General features: G+C 32.7%; 1 protein-coding gene across 12 annotated transcripts in view; it reads left to right on the forward strand.

The window, feature by feature from the left end:
- Positions 1-13,432, forward strand: part of LOC130898410 (unconventional myosin-XVIIIa) — a 166,759-nt gene that overhangs the window by 150,236 nt on the left and 3,091 nt on the right. For 4 of the 12 annotated variants that reach the window (XM_057807686.1, XM_057807687.1, XM_057807688.1 and 1 more), the window contains 3 exons: positions 11,350-11,709; positions 12,643-12,921; positions 13,010-13,325. In XM_057807686.1, coding sequence (XP_057663669.1) covers positions 11,350-11,709; positions 12,643-12,921; positions 13,010-13,325 — 955 coding nt within the window. Of the gene's footprint in view, positions 1-4,151; positions 4,490-7,090; positions 7,982-11,349; positions 11,710-12,642; positions 12,922-13,009; positions 13,326-13,432 lie in introns of those variants that run through there. The other 8 variants (XM_057807698.1, XM_057807694.1, XM_057807690.1 and 5 more) reach the window with 8 other exon arrangements.

The following is a 13,432-nucleotide window of genomic DNA, read 5'->3' on the forward strand; positions in this document are numbered from 1 at the left end:
TCCTACGATAACAGACTCACTAGTATTTTGATGTGAGTTTTGGTATTTGTTCTAATATTAACGAATTCGTTTCTCTTTGACATGTGATCTCTTTCATCCTAGTCTAAAGATATATTTCATTCGTTTTTAGAAGCTGCATAACGATTACGAATCAATGAATATCATTCACGCAACTTACGTAGCTTTTTCGGTGCCCTTATGACTTTAGTACTATTACTATGATCTCAAAACATATTTAGAGCACACACATAATGTCATCCTAGATTGAGTGAGTGGACGTACGAGCTATTTTATAATAGAAGTAGCAAGCTCAAACTTCATTTATAACTTGTTGAAACTTGTCGCTGACGCGTGCATAAAAATTTTTGAGAACGCACTCGTATTTACTATATGAGGCCAATGAATCATGGGCCGCAATACGTATCAACTGAACGATTTGCCCTTTTCCGTCTTTTGATTTTTCCACCCAATAGTGGCCATTATTTTTGCTCAGAAAATTTGTGTCTGTAGTTAGGTTTACCGGGAAAGCAATTCCTTATTTTAGCGTCTCTATTCCTATGCGTTCCGACATTAATTGATGGTTATTTACCTTCTTACATACTCTCCTTTTTTACAAATTAAACATAACCTCAATTCTATTTACATGTCGGTTTTTGAAATCATTGATAAAGCCTGGAAACATAATCGTCTATTGAATAGAAGCGAAACCAATTATTTAATATGTTTCAATACGTGTTTTATTTTGATATCTCATTCAAGGCAAATTCAATGGTGTCTAAATTGTAGGTAAAAATGAAAAATGCCAATTTAACACTACCTTGTACCAATACCCAAAGAACTTCCAATCCTATCTAAATTAACAGTGATCAAAAGGCCAACGGTTGTTGGCTATATTGAGTATCCATTAACATGTGGTTGAAAACATGCTATTATCAGAAAAAATTTATGTTATTAAAACGATTTATAGAATTGATAAATAGGTATCCATTTGTGAGGAAACTAAGTGTTGATTTTGGTATTTAGAGATTTCCATCCGCATGTTTTATATGGGACCAAGTTTCAACTCATTTTGTGTAAAATGGAATGACAATTTCTACAAAAATAAGATGCAATTTATCTGGAAAGTAGCTTACATATAACTCGATAAAAAGTAAAATCTGTGCCACTCGGTTGGCGTCTTGTTCACAACATTGACACTCGCACTTTTATTGCTCCTCTCGTTATGTAATATATTAATTTTCTGATCAGAATTGACCCACTAGATTCTAACACATGAATATTCCTTGCCAAAATGATGTGTTTAAATCAGTTAAAGTGCCAGAATTTGTTAAAACGATACAATAAACTTGTTTACTTTCTCAAATGACTACTAGCCGGAACATTGAAAATCGTAAAAAAAGTTGATGCATTTCGATTCATTTATGCTGCCAACAACAAATTTCATAATGAATTGGTCTAATTTCGGGACATTCAGTGACGTTACATAGGAAGTTTTTTCAAAAACGCAACTTGTCGATTTTCGTAAACTCTAAAAATAAAATTTTATAATATGTTTGTATATACACAGTAATTTATTAAGACTATATCAAATTCTCATTTTAAAGTTAATGAGACCAATATTATGTATTTAGTAATTATCAAAATATTAAGTAGAAATTTTTCAAATCATCAAACAGCGGAATTTTTCACGATAGAAAACGTTTATATACAGGACGTTGCAGCATAACTTCCTTTTTTCAAAACTTGAGCTCACTGTATGAATGAGAAAGTTTTTATTTGGTTAGGTACGAGGTATATTTTCTAAGTAAGTACCGTTTTGGAATTAAAAAAAGAAGTGCAAGGATATCGCAATAATTTTATTTTTACATGAAAGCCTGTACCTTAATCTACTTTTCTACATAATTTCCGTGAATATTGAGGCACTTGTCATAATGTGGCACCAGTTTTTGAATACCCTCCTCATAAAATTCTGCCGCCTGATTTGTTAACCACTTCTTCAAATGCAGGAACAAATGGTTGTCGCTGGGCGCCAGATCGTACATACTTAAAGTTTGAAATATTGAATGAAACGATTTCTAACGTTTGTTACGAATCTTTGAAACTAGAACTGGTTATGTTTTCAAAATTCTTCCTGAATATTGTTCCTTAAAACAAGGGTCATTGGATAGTTCATATCAACTCAAGGATTCGAGAAAAAACACATAGAAAAAATCACAATGAGACAAATCGAAAAATTGAAATAACGCGTTCTGAGTATTCTCTTAATACAGCCATTGATCTTTTACACAGTTGCGATGTTTTGTTAAACCAAATGTCCCCCAAGTACAAGACATCTAGCATTCTGTAAGACGTTAACATACTTGCCCGAATTCAGTGACACCGCGACTTCATTGTCTTCAAAGAACCAAGGATCCAATAATTGCAGCTGAACAAATTGCAAACCTCACTATAACTTTAAATGAATCAAAAGTCTGTCGTGTCATTCTCGAGAATTTGTGTAAGCTCAGTAACGTATGTGTTGTTTATTCATAAACACACACAAATAGAAATGTGCTTAATCATTATAAAAAAAAAATAGCGCTCTTAAGAAAAACCTCACACGCGTTTCTCCGAGAATTGTAATCACGTTCTGAAAGATCCTGCAATGTCGCTATCTTGAATGTATGGAATTGTAGGGAGCAATTCTCCTCGCAGAACGATCAGAAACTCCTAGAGCAGATACACGTTTGAGCGCAGTGCGCCGTGGTGATGTCAACAATGAAGCTCTTTCTGCCTCAAAATTCTAGATCTTAGTTTGATCACACTTGCATTTGTTTCAACAATCGATTTGCGGTACGGAACAACGGCAAACGGGGCTAAAATAAAGAGATTCTGAAAGTCGCGTTGGGTTATATTCTATTGAGAGGAGGCCTCAAGGGAAAACGCGTATTTCCCATTGTTCCAACGTGACTGAACAAACTATAGTTTCGCCTCTCTCACGAGACGAGCTCTCCGCTACATCTACCTACCGAATAAAAAAAGAAAGCTATGCTGCCGCACCCTGTAGTTTACATTTGTCTTAATGCGTTGTATATTCCCAAAATCAACCTTAGTTATTACTAATTCTTCACAGTAAGAGTGCCTACAATGAATTCTTTCTTAAAGGTCGCCTGACGTAGAGCAAGACAACTTGCATGCAATTTTTTCAAAAGTCAAAATATTTCATAGATTAATATTTCACGTCTTTTGAAATTATGCCAGTTTCTTACCACTGCATTATAGCTGCCCCTAGAGAAAATTCCATAAGTAAATTTAACAAATTCCTAACCTCAAACTTTATTCAACATTTTGTTGGCAGTTTAAAGATGAAAATAACAAAGTTAAGTGAAGTAAACAAGAAAAAAGTCTGTGAATAACTGGCAAACATGATATCTGCCGCTGCCTTGTTTTTGGAGCCCTATGGACAGGTTGGTTGTTACGCGAACTTCACACAATAAAAAGTGTACAAAATCGATAATGCTGCAAGTGCGAGATTTTGCACGAAACGGTCAGATGAATTTCATCTGCGCACGTTTTTAATAAAGAAATATTGCATCTTGCATTGCATAGCGGCCTTAACTTCTATATTAAACATCAATTATTTTTTTAGATGTGTTCTCTTAACGCAGTTTTATTATTTCTCTGTAATCTGTCTAGTGGATATTCTTTAGTCTCACAGTTAATGACATAATGTTTATACATTTCTTCTGATTTGTAGAATTATAATGTGATTTATTCTATTCGAAAATTGATATCTCGTCCTTTTATACTTTTACTATTCATTCTTTTGATAAATAATTAAGTTTTCCATCAGCCTCCGTGTTTTGGTTCGAATAAAATAATCATTTTATATATTTTCTGATTGTATAGGCATTCTATTTATAGCTGTTGCTTCCAATACGATTCTAAAAACCGAAATACAATTTCGAGAACAATTTTAATGACGATGTTTAGAATTATCATTATTGGTTATTTGTAGTTGTCCGTTACGACGTATTCGTTGGCAGAAATTTTAGTGTATTTTACATTTTATTGGAAGTTAATTATGTGGCAGAAATTTAAATACATAGATATTTTGTAACGTTCACGCCACTGTAGTAATCTGGATATCTTTAGCTACATGTTGCTCTCGAAAATAATTTAAACACATATTCCTGTAGTGGTTGCCTAGCTCTTTACGCAGCCGGTTAACCGGTCATTTTTCTTTTTGGTTTTTCGTAGTTTTATTATAGTTTAGTGTTTTTTTTTTTAATTTGTGTCTAAACGTAATTATGTGGCACTCCGAAAAGTAGTAACCAATATTTTTGTGTTGTATTGTTTTGCTTGACATTTTAATTATATATTTTTTGATTACACAAATTTATTGCAACGTATGTCACTGTTTATCGAATTCTTTTTTATATCAATTTCAAATAAATATTTATGATTAGAACCAAATAAATTTATCATTGTTCTCGACTAAAATTAAAAGGTATTTAAAAGAAATAAGTTTAGGAATTACGGTATCTATGCATTTTTAGATTGGTGTCACGAGATGAATGTGGTTTTTTGAAATTTTGTGATCAATTATTAAAATAGTAGAATAAGAATGAATAAAACGAAATTTAACTACTAATGTTCAGTAATGTCCATTACTCATTATATCTGTAACACAATTTAAAATTTTGTTTTTTTTTTCTATAATCATTTTTAGGCATGCTTTCATTAACAAACATTTACGTCACAAATTTTATTTTCGAGTTTTATACAGATTTTGAGTTTATTGCACCATACATTCATTATTTATATCTTTAAACTTGATTCATACACTATATAAAAATGAAGAAATTACATGCCAAGATTTGCTGCTGTTGATTGTAGTCGTTTAATTTTTTAAATTGATGTTTAAACCGAGTTTCTGAACCAGTTGTAAAAAAAATGAGCATACCGATTAAAGTTATTTTCGCAAAAGTTTTTGATACCTTGAAAATTAAATGTACGGAGAACGTGTCACCTAAAGAGAGCGAATATATCGTAACAGCAAATGAATATTTATATGCGTGATACTTAATAAATAATAACAAGTAGAAAATATTTTAAAAAGAACTATATCGGTATAATCGATAATAATAGATTACCGAACAAGATATGAGGAAATAATACTAGGAAGGATCGGCTCCAAAATATAATAAGAATAAGTTCAAAGGAATCTGTATATTTATAAAAACCTCAAAAAATCAACTAATGATCAATAGTTCCATGGGTGGTAAAGAGAAAATTTGTTTTCTAGAGAAGTACAATCCGTCCAATGCTTATTTTTATTTGGTCTCAAAATAGACTTCTCTTTAGCAATTTTTTTCTCATTTGAATGATATTTCTTCAGTAGGAAATTTTTTTTATGTCTAAAAATGTAATCGCTGGAATTCAGAACTGGAGAATATGATGGATATGGTGACATGTTTATAGAGAATCTTTACGGAGTACTTAGTGAATCCAGATTTAGTCTATGGTCACTGCCTACACTATAAACCCGTTTGATTTTGTCAGCTCTCTGAATCATGGATTCATTGTTTTTGTTCTATTGTGAAAAAACGCGACAAGAAATTGGAAATAAACATAAACTTTTTTCAAGCCTTCTTTTTAATTAAAATCCTTAATTAACACCTGGAATGGGTTTTTTCTATTGTTGGAAAGCACTCAGAAGTTGTTTACCTTAAAAAAATTATAAAACAAACTATTCAAGGGATTGCGCCCAAAACTTGGCGGTCGTTTTAACATGGTATATAAAAGGAAAGAAAAATAAAAATCTGATTCGTCATGAATTCTATCAGTCAAACCTGAACCTATCAATTGTGTATCATCTCACACATTTTCTAAACATGTATTCAGCTGGAACTTTTTCGTATTATGCATGTAGAAGATACCTTTGTATTTTGTACTTTGTATTTTGCTAAAATTGCTATTAGGTGAAGTGGCAAATAGATGGCGCTACCAGTATGAAGTCCATATAATGTTCAGTTAGCTCTAGTCTTCAAATTTGACTGCTACTATTAGTTTGTGAGTTATAAAATTTCAACTAAAGCAACTTTTGTTAGTTTGAAAAAATGGATAAAAAATGTTTCTTTTTTAATAACGCAACGCTTTTTGGCAAAAAATATTATTGAAGCCAGAGCTTAGCTTGATAAACATATTTGGAATATGTCCCAAGTAATTTACAATTGAGAAGTTGTTCAAGTTTAATCGAGGCGAAATGGATGTAATGGACGCCTCAAAGTCTCCAAAATAATTTCGGATAACAGTAAACTGAAGCTGATTGAGACTCCAAAAATATTAAAGGAATGTGTTCGACATATTGGGAATGAATATTTATGTGTGCGAAAACTCTATTCACAATGGGTGCGCCCGAGCTCTCAATCAACCAAAAATAATAACGACATGATTACAGAGCACTGTGTGGATTTAATCGTCATAAACCCTAATTTTTGGTTCGATATGAGACAATTGATGAAACATGGTTCCATCATTTCACAACAGAGTTTAGCGACTATTACGTAACGTTACTACAGGACGAAATTGTATAAAAACTGTCCCAGTTTAAGAAGAAAAAAGTGCTGTTTCATTAAAACAATGCACCAAGCCACAAATCGATATAAACGATACCAAAATTTTATTAATTCAATATTCATATTGAATAATAATATCAAATCCTATATTAGAATATTTCTTATTAGTGCGTAAAGTTTGATCCAGAATACCATAAAGAAAAATTCAATTAATTTGACCTTGAATTTTCAATAAATAACACACAATAGAATCTATATTGAACTGACATTCTAAAATCTATCCTCATTATATAATTTTGGAACTAAAAATATAATTAGTAAACAGATATTTAACTTTTGACATACTACTACTGAAATTCGAACCAATTTATTATTTTGTACCGTAACGAAGAATTTCACAAAATATCTTAATGAATCTTAATCACATCATATCTTTTTTCGTTTCCTGTATAGTTTGTTTTAAAAGTTTATTTAGTTGAAATATGTCCATTCGATAACTATTGATCAAACAATAATACTGAATTTTCTAGCTATTTCTTTTGAATTACTGTTGCAATAAAGATGTGTAAATCAAAAAAAAATATATTCAAAATTGCTAAATAAAAACGAAAAGACACCATCAACCATTCATATTGCTACCGTCTAGAAAAATGGACTCTTTTTATCCATCGACATCTTACAATGGCTACAACTCCTCCATTGCCAACTCAACATTTAACATGAATCCTTTAAGAGGCTTACCACCATCACCATCAACCTTATCAAGTCCCAGAAAGTATACAAATATTAGAAGAGCTTATTCGGCAGGTTTAGATGTACCTAGCGATAGAAGACCGGTTATGTTTCAAACTAGGCCACTAAGAAGTCTAACGGTGCTTTCTGATAGTCCGTCTAGAGAAAACAGTACAACGAGATCACCTAGTCCCACTCCAAGCAACTACAGTGTAAGTAGTTTCCGTTCGAACAGATCAAGCAGTTATGGAATTCCGAGAAGGATCTATCCACAAGCTTACGATCCTGGAAACAGAGATCTCGATTTAGACGACAAGGAAGATACTCCTATAGTATTTGATGCCAACTTAACGTTCGTTCTTGGTTGTAAAGGAAAATTAAAGCAGAACGTGAAACCTATTCCCGCTTTTCAAGATAATCAAACAGCTTCTAATGCTTTATCTAACAAAATATCAGATTTTTTATCGAGAACTGATCACGTAATGGACGAATGGAAAAGTAAGGGACATAAAGAGGATGAGCAACATAGTTTGAGAATGAAAAGAAGTAGGTCAAAACAAATTGGTAAATCAAGAAGTGCTACAAATATTATGATTAAAGGTTTCCAGTATTTTAGTAGAGCAAATAGTGTCACCAGATCTTCGGTTACTAGAGAATCAGATGATGCAACTGAAGCGGAAATCGACGAGGTAAATCTAAATGTGTGAATATTTTTTGTGGATAATTAATAAATAAGCGATTGTTTTCAACATCCTCTTCTTCATATAGTCTTTTTATATCTTCTATATATTCTAATACTGGTTACATTTCCAATTCTTGGAAATGAATAGAATATACTCTAATAAGTACACTCTAATGATTTGTGATAATAATTAAAAGATAAATGTCATTATTATTATTATTTAATGAGGTATATTATCGAATATTCCACGAATATTTTATCAAACAGTATACTTCCGAAATTGGTTTAGAATTAAAGCTGAACATTACCCCAAACTAATGTAAAAGATGGTGACTTACACTAGTAGTTGTATAATATTTATTAATTGTGATGTAATACTTCCAAGGGTAAGTTGAAAAAATGTTTGGAATACTGTTTTGTATCAGCTTAATTTCGATTTGCATATTGATAAAGTTGGTCGATTGATAACGTTTTAACGGTCGATTAAATTAATAATAATTTAAAATTTGAAGCTATTTGTTTACAAAAGCGCTCGTTAAATGAGTTTGACCGGACAGGATTCTATAATTTATAGTTATAATTAAACAAATCTATTTTAAAATCGAGAAGAATGTGATTTTAACTAGTATATGTGTAATCTGTTCTATTATATCATTATCAATCCAAAAATAGTAGTTCTTATTAGGTAAGTAAGATCAACAATCAACAATATATCATCTGCTTGTAATCTTCCAGCATTAGTTGTAGTAGTACTTTGATTTTTCAGACATTCCAAAACAAGTTCAGTTGTTTACGTTTTATTTAATTGCCATAGCCTCATCTGCCAAAAATATCTTCTAGCCAAAGCCCATTGGTTCTTTGCAATTCAATATTATTGCCGAGACATCTACACAAGAATTAATTGCAAAAAATAATAGATAACATTGAAATTTACAAAGTAAGGTTTTTTTCTATATTTAAGGTTAAAAAAAATTCCAATATGCTTCAAGATTAATCCATATTAAAGATGTCGTAGCAAACCGACAGCTACTATAATTAATTTAGTATTACTCACGTCGTAATATTCACACAATACATACAAACATTTAAATGCTTTAGTATGCTCTGTGGAATTTTTTGAGCTTATTGCAACCACATCTTTTTTACAGTGTAGCAGTACATACCAAAATTACACACTACGAGGATATATTGAAAAATTCTTAGCCTACTATAGAACCAAACAAAATTTCAATGTCATTTATTGCAGCGAACCTGCCACGTCTCTAGACCTTTCAAAAAAAATGTTTCTTCTTGCTCTGCCAACCAGACCTCCTCGTTTTTATTACCTACTCGTTGGAAGAAAATTTACCACGTCAGAAATATCGAATAGTAATCTTCAGTTATTGTTCTACCCTTATCCAAAACATCAATCATGATTTCTCCATGGCAATCCCAAAAAACTGAAGTAAGAACTTTTCCAGCAGATTTTTGGACACGAAACTTCTTAGGTCTTGGAGAACCAGAGTGTCGCCGTTCCATCGATTGTTGCTTTGTTGCTGGATCGTAGAAATGTACCCATAGTAACAATTCGGTTAAAGAAGTCTACATCGTTTTCAAATTGAGCACAGATCGAACGCGATGCTTCTACCCTTACAAGCTTCTGGTCAACATTAAAACATTTGGGGATCCATTGTGCAGCAATTTTCTCGTGTCCAAATTGACGTGAACTATATGATGAACGCGTTCGTATGAAATATTCAGTGCTTCAGATACTCGTTTTAACCCAATTTGACACAAAATTTATCTCTTTTGAAACTTGTAGTCCAATTTTTCACGAAGGACATTGATCACCCACAAATACCTGCAAATAGGGGCATTAGGCAAGGGAACTCTCTCAGCCCGCTCCTATTTAACATAGTGATGGATGAAATCATAAAACAAGTACGCAAACTAAGAGGATACAAAATAAAGGAAATAAAGAGGTGAAAATCCTGTGCTATGCAGACGATGCGGTACTGTTGGCGGAGAACGAGGACGATCTGCAAAGGCTACTGTACCAATTTAACAAAACAGCAAAAAAGTTCAAAATGATAATATCAGCGGCGAAGACAAAATCAATGGTTACTTCCAAGACACCGATCAGGTGTAAGCTTGTGGTGGATAACAAAATAATACACCAGGAAATGTAATTTAAATATCTGGGAATCGAAATATCTGGACACGGGGACGTGGAGACGGAAGTAAGAAACCAAGCTACAAGAGCCTCAAGAGCAGCATCATACCTAAATGACACAATCTGGCGAAATAAATACATTCGAACTGAAGCAAAAGCCCGCATATACAAGACCGCAATCAGACCTATATTATCCTATGCAGCGGAGACCCAACCTGAGACCTCTAAAACGAAACAGATATTGGAGACTACAGAAATGAAAATAGTTCGAAGAATAATGGGAAAAACACTAATGGATAGAGAAAGAAGTGAAAACATCAATGACTGGGTACTGGATAGAAAGATAAAATGGAATTAGCACATTGACCGCATGACGGAAGAACGAATTGTGAAAATGTCAAGGGACAAATCACCAACAGGACCAAGAAGCCTTGGAAGACCTAGGAAAAGATGGAGTGACAACCTCCCAACTGAGCAGAGGCAATGATATGAAGAAAAAGGGTTTATTTGTTATGTATTTTGAAGACTATTTCCTTCGAAAAATTTAAGCCAACCAAAAAGCTGTAATATTTTATGTTTACCTAGCAACGATCAAATTTCAGCGATAATACTGCACTAGTGCAAATTATCGATAATTTGCACTAGTGCCAAATTTTCGTCTAGGATGTAAACTCATTTTGAAATATTTTTTCACGAACAAAACTGTTGTCAATAAGTTACCGTAGATACCAATTCAATGCCAATATGATGATCGTCAACTACGGTATAATTTAAAGAATAACAAATTTTAAACACAGAATTAAGTTTATTTTAAATTAAATTTTTCTTAGGAAATAGTCTGCCAAAATGCCCTCTCGTGCATGTCAAATTGTCTCATAATTTCCTCTTGTGCGCATTCGCGCACTCGAGAAAATTAAATTATCGACAATTTGACATGCACTCGGGACATTAATATTGAATATCCCTGTACACCGTTTTACACCAACATTTCTGCAAACTTCTGTGAATATCAAATGATGATTTATTTCTTATCGATTTTTAAAATATATTTTCATATTCGAAATTAGTATTGTACAATATTAAATTGTTTCTTGTGTATTGATCGTTCTGCAGTATTATAATAATCTATACTTTGGACATTCCGAAGTAAAAAGCTTAACACAATTATCCTGATTTTTTTACATCAACTAATTATCTTCAACGTTATTTTATTTGTGTTTCAGTTGTCTGAAATGACGGCGGATCTTGCAGAAGAGCATTCAACTGCCACACTAGCAGCTGAGAGATTAGACGCTGAAACCTCCGAACGTCTCAAATTAGAAAAAGAACTATCTGAAGTACAAAATAAAAATAAAGAGCTACAACAATCTTCGGAACGACTAGAAATCGAACTGTTATACGCTAGATCGGATCTAAATGGAATTTCGGAAGAGGATGAAGATGGAGACGGCGATGGAGGGGTCTATAAACAAAGATACGAAAGGGCAATCAAAGAGCTCGAATTTACGAAGAGAAGATTACAACAACAACATGAAGATGACTTGGAACAGCTTATTGGATTGAAGAAACAATTGGAAAAGAAAGTAAGTATTGTTTTTTATTTGTTTGGTGACACTATATTAAAAATCGTTTTTATACTCATCTCACTGCAATTACTTAAATTGATAGGAAATAAGGGGTTTATTTTATAATAGGATGGTCCCAGAAGTACCTAACAAAGAAAACAAAAAATATTATAAAATAAAATATCTTTGGTCTTTACCTACTTGGAAGCCGGTTCTTTGTTTTCAGTCCATTTTTCTGATTGGTTATTTTGTTTTGGATGCGAAATGATGGACCCACGATTGATCCATGGTTATGAAACGGCGCAAAAATTTGACTTTATGTCTGTGGAACATTATCAAACACTCGATGAAAACATGTTCATGACTCTGTTTTCTGGAGTCGTCACCTCATTTGGTCAACCACTGCGATGCTGGTCCTAACAGATCGTACGGCCTCGTTTAAACTCTGCTACCCGATATTTTACTGTTAATAACGAAGAAGCAGTCTCACGCAGAGTAGAATTTAGTTCAACTTTTATATTGGTTAGTCTAGGGACATTTAAATAAAAGTATTGCATCATATAACGATAACCAATTTTTTCCATGTTTATTCACTGAAAATGTTGATGGCTGATGTTGACTATTGATGGCTGCCAAACAAATACTTATTACCGTAACGTCTTTAACCATAAAACATATGCTGTATAGATTTTATACTTTCTAATTCAGTAATATTTTTCAAGCAACTACCGCCATCTCTAGGTCAGGCCAGGTACTTCTGATACCATCCTCTTATACAGAAGATCAGAAACTTACCACAATTTATTTGTTTTCTGCTAATGCAGAATAACGAACAGAGTACTAAGACTGCGGTACATGAACTCTGTATACAATTAAAAACAAACGTGTTCAAAACTTTTCCATTTCATTTTCATTCATTAAAAGCTTGATTTATTACACGTTTTCTTATAGTTGGCAGACGCATACGAAGAAGTAGAGGAACAACGACAAGTCGTAGGCCAATGGAAACGAAAAGTTCAAAAATTAAACGGAGAAATGAACGACCTTAAGCTGTTACTGGAAGAACAGAACGGAAGAAATAATTTATTAGAAAAGAAACAAAGGAAATTCGATTCCGAAACGCAGATGTTGCAAGACGAGTTAAAAAAAGAAAAACAAGCTAGAGACCGATTTGCAAGAGAAAAAGAAATATGCATGGCCGAAAAATATGCCATTGAAAGTACACTTGCAGTAAGTGAATTAATTTTGTCATTAATTAATTTAATAATACACAAAAAGAAAATAATACTTTGGGTATTGATAATTATTATTTATGCAGGATATAAAACTTGAGCTGGAACTTAAAGAAGAAAGACTTCTAGCTCTACAACGCGAATTCGATGAAGTAACTTGTAGTGGTAAGACTGAAGAAGAAGTCACTGTTTTAAGAAAACAGAAAATAGATTGCGAAAGAAGACTTCAAGATCAGGAAGAAGAACTTGATGAACTTGCTGGACAAGTTCAATTGTTGGAACAAGCCAAACTCAGGTTAGAAATGACTTTGGAATCCATGAGGAAAGAAGCTAAAAAAGAAGCCCAAATGAGAGATGAAGAACTCGAGGAAGTTCGATGTAACGCCCACAAAAAAGTTAAAGGTAACAAATATCTCTAGTTGGATAATTATAATACTCAGGTTCATCACCAAAGATTAAACTGGTACTTAGAATTTCAGAATGTCACCTTATCGAATATTTTTTTACAC

The sequence above is a fragment of the Diorhabda carinulata genome, chromosome 10, assembly GCF_026250575.1.
Source record: "Diorhabda carinulata isolate Delta chromosome 10, icDioCari1.1, whole genome shotgun sequence".
In the NCBI taxonomy this organism is placed as follows: domain Eukaryota; kingdom Metazoa; phylum Arthropoda; class Insecta; order Coleoptera; family Chrysomelidae; genus Diorhabda; species Diorhabda carinulata.